Source organism: Papaver somniferum, chromosome 9 (assembly GCF_003573695.1).
Source record: "Papaver somniferum cultivar HN1 chromosome 9, ASM357369v1, whole genome shotgun sequence".
NCBI lineage: Eukaryota > Viridiplantae > Streptophyta > Magnoliopsida > Ranunculales > Papaveraceae > Papaver > Papaver somniferum.
Window position 1 is genome coordinate 145,050,993 of NC_039366.1, and position 10,133 is coordinate 145,061,125.

The following is a 10,133-nucleotide window of genomic DNA, read 5'->3' on the forward strand; positions in this document are numbered from 1 at the left end:
AACAGTTATGTCTCGGTACGTGTACCAGTATGTAAACCTTAAGACATAACCCAGTTCCGGAGTCCAAATAACCTTTTCGGTATGGGTACTGGTATGTATACCATTTAAGCATAGCCGAGTTCCGAAGTCCACAGAAATTTTGTGGTACGTGTACTGGTATGGATACAGTTTAAGCATAGACACGTTCCGGAGTCCACATAACTTTTATGGTACTTATATCGGTATGGAACCAAACCGGTTTCGTAACTCACAATTCTATTCTAGTATGCGTACTGGTTTGCGTATCAATCTGGATTCATGAGTTCCCAGACTTTTACAGGTGTGCATACGAATATGCATACCAAAAATCTATTTATCGACATATAGCTACTCTGTTTCGTGTACTGGCATTACCACTTCAGACTTATATCAGTTTTCCAAGTTTGTAAGACTGATACATACACTATCTTATATTCGGACCTATAGTAGTTTTATATTTTTGTAAATCGATTCGAAACATTCCCGAATAACATCAATGACACATATCATTGTTCTAGGCTATTTTCGAATGATAAAACTTTAATCATGATTTTGATTGCGAACAATAAATTTTCCTTAACTGAAATTCATCAAGTATGGACAATGTTCATTATGCTTAGTCGTATTACGAGAACTATTTACAAGATGAATCTTGACTCAAATTCTTGATATGGTTATGATAGTATAATTAGTTATGTAACATCGTCTCATAGATAGAAAGATGAATATAACTTGAGAAATAGGTGGTTCAGTCTTCACTTACCTTTTGTTGAAGAAGTTCTCCAAAAGCTTCGGTTGATCTTCGCCTTCAAATGGTAGAACGCAATGATGATTGTCATGATGTTCGTTTCTCAACTACACTTCTATCGTAATCCGAGACTTAACTAATTGTAGACTAGAAATCAAGATATAGTTTTGACAATAAGCTTGAGATAGCAACACTTGTGAGTTCGCCCGGGCAATGCTCTAACAGTTCTTCTATGTAATTTCAAGACAAACTTTTCACATGCTTACATAAACTCATAACAAAGCGTTTGCTTGACTCTCAAGTTACCTTAGATTTAATTTAAACAACCTCTATTTTTGAAAGTCTATAATTATATATACTCAAACAACTTGAAAATCCAATCCTTGACACTAACCTAGGTATCCTCTAAAAAACATAATTAGGTTTACTACTTAAAGACTTTAGTTAGGGATTCGTGCGTCCAGGTACGACTATCTTTACCTTGATAATCTGTGTATCCTGATCTTGTTCTTTCTGTTTATCGAGGTATTCATCAATCTCCTTCAGGAACGAGATAGATAGAAATCACAAAATTGTCTTCGTCCCAGACTTTTTGATTCCTCAATATAGATATCTAAAACTCTTATTTATTGATCGGTTTAAGAGGTGGTTAATAATCCATCCTTCTCAACTAATTGAGTGTAAGTGTTCCGTATTTGTAAGGTTTTCTAGCTTTGTCTATTGCAAGCAGATTTCCAAGTATTGATCTATTCGATCTAAATGAAAATCAAATAGGCTTATCTATTAGAGGCATATTAGTATCAAAATTCTTCACTGAGGTTGAAGCACATCTTAGGCTGTAAAGGACACCAACTAAGGGAATCAATTGTGTAAAGCCTTGCGAGGTTCAAGAGATGTAAGGAGCACGACTGCAACTGAACTACTTGGAGGGTTAATTCGTTCTCAATTACAATCCAGTCCGAAGTCTGATTGTAGGCTAGTGTTTGTAACGTATTAATACAGTTTGGTGTTCAAATATGGACGAGGTCCCTGGGGTTTTCTGCAAGTGCAGTTTTCCTCGTTAACTAAACTTCTGGTGTCTTTTGTTTTTCCTTTTCCGCATTATATTTCTTTATATTTATAATAGAAATATCATAAGTAGCATGTAATCAATCTTAGTAGATAAGTCCATATTAATTTTGATTAATTACGAGTCTCGTTCTTGTTGAACTCGTATCTTGAAAGATAGATAACAAATTTATTACTTGACAGATTTCGAATCCCATTTATTTTGATATGACTATATTGATCTTAGATATTGATTTGTGGGATCGTCTAAATGCTCTTTTATACAATCAGGATCACGGACTTTATTATTTCAAACATTTTGATTGTGGGAGAGAAAGAGATGTAAGCTTGATGTACATATTGTTAAAGTATCTTTAATTAGATATACTTGTGATTGTATCAAGTTTTCTCCATACAGGTTACCGAACGAAAAAGTTGGTGGTGTACTTGATACCCTCCTCTTTTTAATGCACTATAAATAACGGTTACAAAGTTTGAAGAAAGGATGGGGATGTTAAGTCTCATTTGGAAGCAAGTTTGGCAACGCTTCAAAATTATACATGAGATGTTATATATTTATGTTGTTAAATATATGTTAAAGTACTCTTAATGGCTTTCACTTAATATCAAATATGTACCAGATCTTGAGAGCATGTACCACATTATTATGGGCATTCACGAAGTATATATATTCTGAGCTAGTATGTTGGATGTGATGGTGGTAAAATGTATGTTAGATTGGTGATGGATTTGGGAATCGCTCAAAGGATTAACCCTAATAATCACAGTGGAAGAATCTGATGGTTTGTTTCAGATACACGGCAATCATGACATGTGCTGAATTATAATATTAAATATTATTCTTCCTTTCTGGGTGAGAGTACAATATGTAGTTAGCTCACTGGTTAGGTGGATCTAGCGGTGATTTTCTGGATGGTTCTCTTAGTAATCAATAGTGGAATATGTTTAAAGATTCGTTAATGGTGGTCAAATATTTTCATGGTGTTTGTGATACATGATCAATTTCACAAGTATTCTTCAGGTAAAAGATGGTTTTGAAGACTTTTATCAACATCATGTTGTTTTTTCCGAAGAGATGGTTCTACGAAGATGGAAGTTCATATGTGAGCTTTAAAAGTAATTCTACGAGTATATAGAGATGGTGTGCAACTCTGGTGGAATATGGAGGTTATTTGTCGTGATCGTCTTATGTTTGATAGCATGATCCGAGGTGGAGATTATTAAGAAAACCTTGGATTTCCTGTTGGGTTTCCCGTTCTCGGTTTACACATTGCGGTGGACTTCCTAATCTAGGTTTGATATAATTTAGAAAAGATTTTAGTTTCCTAATCAGAGACTAATACTTGGTGGCCAGGTTTGTATTTTTTATGTAAGGCAAAAACTGTAGGTTTGTAGATATTCAACCTAGAAGAGTGATAAATCCTTGTGCTTAGGAAATCTCTTTGTTGGGAGGGTCGAGTGTTACCGTGAAGGTCAATATCGTTGTGAGAGAAAAAGATTGTAGAGAGAGGATTTTAGTATTCTAGTGTTCGGGTCTAGGGCTTTTCCCTAAATCAAGTTTCTAGTTTCCATGTTTCTCATATGTTATTAGCAACTCTGAAGAAGGTGTGGAAGAGAAGTCATGAGGCTGGTTTGAAGAATGGTTAAGAGAGTTGATTTCTTCGGTTTCTTCAATGGTATTTTCAGGTATGTCTTTGTTAACTCTTTGAGTCTTGTCTGTGGTTACAGAAAGAGCATGTAATGATCTTTGATTATAATGGAAGTTTTTCTGATGGTGTTGGTCGTGGACGTAGCATGTAAAGGTGAACCACGTATATCTTGTGTTGTGTGATTATCTTTTATTTATTTTCTTATTTCTCCGATGTTTGGGTCAAATCACCAACTGCACTTCGTGATCCTCTGTTCCGCTGCGTTTGGGGTGCCAATTTACCCACACTTTTTACATTATATCATCAATATTATAAAAATTAGTGGTGTTTGACTTTGAGATTAAAAAGTCAATGAGAGGTATGGATTGATCCTAGAGGCCCATCATGTGGTCCATGTCGTCTGAATCGTGGGCCTGGATTGATCCGTGAGGACCATCATGTGGTCCATGTCGTCTGAATTGTGTTTTTCAAGTCAACGGCCAAGAAAGTTCAGGTAATATCAAGTAAGGGTGTATGTACGAACGAAATAAGAGAGGGTGATGCTCTAGGTCGAATTCGGTCGTACAAATGTTCTCATTTTGTGTATGCATGTTGAATAATAAGCGAAAAATGATGGCGTACATCTGAGATCAGTGGCGTACATATAAGTAGGGGTAAACATGGGCTGGTATGGGCCGGTTTTTAGCTCATCCGCACCCAATCCAATTAATTATGGATTTAAAATTTTGCATCCGCATCCAATCCAACATCTAACGGATTTGCATCCAATGGATGTACGAATGAACGGATTGGGTACAAATAATCCAATGGTCTTGTTTTAGTTAAGACTTATAATGAAAAAATAAAGCCAACATAGACGACTTCTTATAGAACCTACATATTATGTATACGTATATAAGTATAAAAGTGTCATGGAAAACACTCCTACCAAACACCTTAAGAATGGCTAAACTATCTATATATTTTCTAAAGACTATATAAATGCCCTTAATCCAACGATTATGGATATTCGACGGATTTCATAGTTACATCCGGAACCAATTTGTTATCCGTTGGATTTCAAAAATCCCATCCTCATCTAATCGAACGGTTTGGGTATCCATCCTCAAAAATACGGTTGGTCCTGGTTAAATCCTAGGATTACGGTTAAAATGCTCACCCCTACATATAAGGGCCTTCTCATTTTCCAGGTATTGCATTAATATTTCACGGGTTGGGCCAGGTATGGAGTTTCTGTTTGTGAAAACTACAGGGAGACCCATTCTCCCAGATTTTTCCACTGAGAAACCCACGGACAGAAAACTTCAGGCGCGCCCCCATTTTTGGGGAAAAAATTACTCCCAAACCCATATTTTCTAAAATTATATTTCTTCACGATTTCTTCTTCAATTTCTTTTCTTATTCTCTACTGAATTTTTCACGCGCCCCAAATTTTTAATTTCAGTTTCTGCAATCCAAAACTATAGATCTGAAATCAAGTCGAGAAACTATTGATGTGGTTGAGAAGATAATTATGGCTGCTGTAATCGAATCTGAAAAGGATTTAGGTTGTATGGTGGTCGTTCTTTGTGTTCTTATTGTTTCAAATCACACAGCCTAGTTAGTTTCTTCAACAATTTTCGTCGAAGATGTTGTCTGTGATTGATTTGTGCGGCCATAAAGAGATTTGAAGTCAAGAAGAAAGAAGTGAGGAGTTTGTAAAGAACATGAATGATGGGTTACGAATGAATGTGAAATTGCAGGTTAAAGAGAACTCATACAACGGCAAAATTGTTGTCTCTGAATTACCAACAGAATGCACAAAGGGTGTTTGCAAAAATGCCTGAACCATCAAGTTTTTGAGCTGAAGTGTTCCTGCTTTACAGATCAGAGGAATGGAATGGAGGAGGGTGAAACAATGGGTTTTTGAATCTGAACATGGCTTGAAATTGGTAGATGGAGAAAGAGGAAGAGAATGAATTTTTTGTTGATGGATCTGGTGGTTGTTTACAAAGGGATTTGTGATGATTGTTGGGTTCGAATAGAAGCAAATGGAGCTGCGGTTTGGTCTTAGTAGCGAAATCTCGTCGTCGTCTTTGAATATCTTTGGTACGAACTCGCCAAGCTAGATTCTATAGAGAATGTATTTTTTTTTGTTTGCTTGGCGGTTTCGGTTTTAGTCAGTTTGTGCATAATGCATGACATGAGCTTCCAAAAGAATTTACGGTCAAGTACGGAAAGGAACTTTCCTACAATGCAATTATTAAGGTTCCCTACTGTATCTGGAATATCGGATTGAGAAATGTTGAAGGTGTAATATTGTTTGAGAACGGTTGGCCAGAATTTATGGAGTTCTACTCTATTTGTGTTGGGTATGTTATACTTTTCAGATATGATGGGATTCAAAATTTCAAGTTCATATATTTGCCATGGATACTACTGAGATTGATTACCCATCTCATAATAATGACAATGCCAGTAATGAAGTCAAAATGACATCAAGTCATTTGGACGAAGATGAAGTAGTTTCAATACATTTCATGTCAAGAGAATCCTCTCTTAATTCTGGGAGAGATTTGTTGAAGGTGTAATGGAGTCTGCTAGTTATGGATGTTGTTGGTCTGACAGAGAAGATAGACAAATGTTGTTGAATAATTTATTATGCAACTATGAAAACGGTTGCATAACCTGTTATGCATCTACAAAAGGTTTTGCATAACTTGTTATGCAGTACAGAAAACAGTTGCATAATACATCATGCAACAACTTTTTTGTTATTATTGAAACCAGCAAAAACAAAAACTGCATAACTTGTCATGCACCTACAATAATATCTGCATAACATGTTATGCAGTCGTGAAAGTGGATGCATAACCTGTTATGCATCCGAAAATGCGGCTGCATAATGCATTATGCATCGAGAAAATTGTTGCACAATCTTTTATGCATCTATTTTTTATGTACGCACTAATACAATGGCTAAATAACTTGTTATAGATGCATAATTTGTTATGCAGTGGAGAAAATGGTTTCATAATTCGTTATGCGTCTGCATAATGCGTTATGCATCCTTTTTGGTGGCTGCATAATGGTTATGTGTCAAGTTTTCGAAAATTTTGCCTAAAATGATGATCACCTCCGATTTTTTCGTGAAAAACAAAAATTTGATATTCTTGTTTGTACTCGTTGCGTAGCTCTCTTAAAAATATTTCCAACGATATAAAATTTGTAAAATTCCAAGGCGCGGATTTTTAGATATATTATATCCAAGTTATTTTGCCAATTATACCCCTGATGCATAACCTGTCATGCGGATGCATAATCCGTCATGCATACATTTTTAATAATTTCATATAATTATGGGTGTCACGGTACCTAAAATTAATTGTGGGCCTGACAATGAGAATATTATTTTTTTTGGGCCTGCACCTAAGTTTCCCTTTCTGTTTCTACAGTCAGGCCCAAGCTTGTTTGAGTATCCTATTGTGGTTATTTTTCCGGTTTTCCACATTGATCATTTTTCCGTTCATTCTTAAACTGCCATTGTGATCATTCTTAAACTGCCGAGTACTCAGTCTCTCAAAATACGAAACTGCCAAAGATAGAATTGATTCTTTTTGAAAGCTATTGGAAGTTGGAATAAGGTGAAAGCAAATCAAGAGAAGAAAAGGAGTATTAGAAGTGTCAATGTTGATTGTGTACAAGAGGAGGTAAATACACAAAACTAGAAGAGAAGGAAGCCTACCAGCTGATTATCAACAGAGGAAGGCGGATGACAATGATATATTTATCGATATACAATTGTAACAACATCAGAACACATCAATGATATATTTTCAGCACAGTTCCACAATATCCAGACTGATATTGCACAAGTCATATCCACTGATACTGTATACTGAACTAGCCTCTCCTCGTAATCTAACTTTTGCTCTGTCCTGTGGTCTTCTCTCCTCCAAAAACAGAAACCCAGTGTTTTATGAAGCCATGGATCCACAAAGCAAAAGATTATACTGGAAAATGATTCATGGAAAATATTTAGACTCTTTTAATGTAAGGTGTGTCAAAATGACATTCAAAATAGATTTTAGATTCCTGCTCTGACAGTAACAGCTAAACTAAGAAAAGTGATAACTTCGCCTTAAAAAATTGTAGCAAACAATTGCCATTAACATTCATGGCAAAATAGGTGCAACCCTCGACAAGGCGAATGAAGTGCACTAATACAAAAGTATAGATAACAAACTACGAAAACACTTGATAAATATTCTCAAATCCATTCTCGCGATAAACTGCATCTAATAAAAGAAACCAAGAACTTTCCCACCAACATTCTTTCTCCTAGCCTCTTCATGGTCCATGATTCCGGCGGATGTAGTCAACACAATGTACCCAAACTGCATGTTTCAAACCATTATCAGAGGAAGAATATTTTATTAGAAGAGTTGAGAATATACTTCAACTTTGATTTATCAACGCTAAAGTGATTTAATGTTCACAAAGTTGGATATCTTTTTTTCTTCTTACAAGTCCAGAACAATGAAAGTGCAGCAGATTGAATTACATTACTGTCCTCCTAATAGTGACAACTCACTGGCAATAGTTGAAATTATGAACTCCAGGCTACTCTCTTCACAAATGTTATCATTATCCACAAACCAAACTACTTTTCCGTCAAGCATAATGGAGAATAACATAATTACCTGTCTCGAGGGAAGTAACCTAGCAGTCCATGGCTCAATCTCTTTGACTCCAACGTCAAAACGGGGACTGATAACCCCACACTTGTTAAGTCTACCATTCAGTTCCACAACGATCTTGCCAGACCTATGATCATCAACATATTCAAACTCCCCGATGTAACCTACAAACCAGAACCAAATCGTAAATAAGTCATACATAACTTAACAGAGAAGCTGCAACAAAAAAGATGGTTTTAGAGTACAAAACTAACCATGTTTCTGCATGACCATGAGAAACTTGATGATCACTTTGGAGGAAGGCCTAATCATAACCTGTCGCTTCCCACGCTTCTCTGCGTTATACATGCTTTTAAGAGCATCATTCAAGACACTGATTCTAACCATCCTTGCTAAAGCTGGTAAGCACCAAACAAGAGAAGAGTTAGTAATCTCAATGGTTTGAAAGACTTTTAACAATAAATAAAACAAGAACAAAGAGTCTTGTGCATCCTGCTAGAATGAAACCAAAATCAAAAGAACATGGAATTAGCAAAAGAAATGAAGAAATCAATAAAAATAAATTTGAAAAACAATTTCCCCATTAGGAGACAATTTATCTTGCAGTATTGAAAGTTGGAACGCAAGTTACAAACAAACTCAATACATATTTCTCACAGGTTTTCTTACACCAAAAAACTCATCAGTTTTCAGCATATGATTTTACTACATCACATTGGGGGTTGCTTAGCTTATTTCATACTCACCGCGGAAACAATTACAGTATATTACAAGGAATTTAGTAGCCCGCTTAATGCTTTATCAATCCAAAAAAACAAAACAAAAAAAAAAGTTGCCGATTTAAAGAACATATGACAAATACTTATTGCAATAGAACAGGAGGATTGTCTTACACTTAAACCTCACTACTATACTACAGTTCTTGTCAATTAGACAAGCCCCCAAATTCCTCAGCATATAATTATTCTAGTGCTAAGGTTTGCCTCAACTATCCCACAAAATTGACATGGCTCACACCATAACTCTAAGTATTTAACCAAACCCAACTTGAGTGCAACCATTTCACATCACATTTTAAGCTCTACCCTTAGACCAGCAAGTTGCAGATTTTCAGTAGGTACCTAAGACTGATTCAAGACTACTACCAGTTAATATTAAAACCACGTACCCAACAATGGCCAATACATGCTCTTAGTGTAGAGGCTTTAAAACATAACAGTGCATCTAGAAGCACAAATCCTGATAGAAATGTGTAATGATACATAAATCACTTGCATTCAACTAAACCAACCCCAACAAATTAAATATACAAATAAATACAGTCTAAAAACTTCTCACACCCATTTTTCACAAAACCTATAATCCAACAAACACAAAAATTAACGATAAAATTACAAGATCTGCTTCTTTAATCGAAATGGAATAACATACTTAACCAACTAACCAAAAAATACTGTACATGGAAACCCTAACACATCAAGTCATTAACGATTAAAACCTAAATCAAACATACACTAGAGCGAAACACAAAAAAGAGGTTAGGGAAAAAAGAATAAGAGGAATAACAGAGTTGAGAATAATCCATGGATTTGAAAACTTTTAACTAGATCGTGTTATAAGCTACTAAAATAAAGTCCAGTAAGATAATTTTGATACAGGATGAGAAATCGGACCTGGTTGAAGATGTCTTCTTCTTCCTCCGTTCTTCGAGTGTGAAGAGTTAGGGAGCACAAACTAGGGTTTTGTCTGCAGGAGGGGTTGAAATGTTGAACCATTAACCCTACTTATTTCTACGGAAACTCGTGCAATTACGGGACTACCCTTCTTTACTGTTTTGGCACGTGCACTACGCCTTGTACGAAAAATAATTACTACCTTGGCACGTGCACTACATCTTGTACAAAAAAAATTACTCCATGTTACAACGCTCACGGCCCATGGATATGTTGTCCATCTAGTTACCTAGAGTTT

The 10,133-nt window shown here is 35.8% G+C and overlaps 1 protein-coding gene across 1 annotated transcript; it reads right to left on the reverse strand.

The window, feature by feature from the left end:
* Positions 1 to 7,486: 7,486 nt before the first annotated feature.
* LOC113314090 (40S ribosomal protein S15a) lies at positions 7,487 to 9,925 on the reverse strand. Its single transcript, XM_026562859.1, has 4 exons — positions 9,836 to 9,925; positions 8,417 to 8,560; positions 8,166 to 8,326; positions 7,487 to 7,859 (listed from the first exon to the last, which is right to left on the reverse strand). Exons 2-4 carry the CDS (start codon positions 8,547 to 8,549, stop codon positions 7,761 to 7,763), a joined length of 393 nt encoding a protein of 130 aa, XP_026418644.1. The 5' UTR covers positions 8,550 to 8,560; positions 9,836 to 9,925; the 3' UTR covers positions 7,487 to 7,760.
* Positions 9,926 to 10,133: the final 208 nt, after the last annotated feature.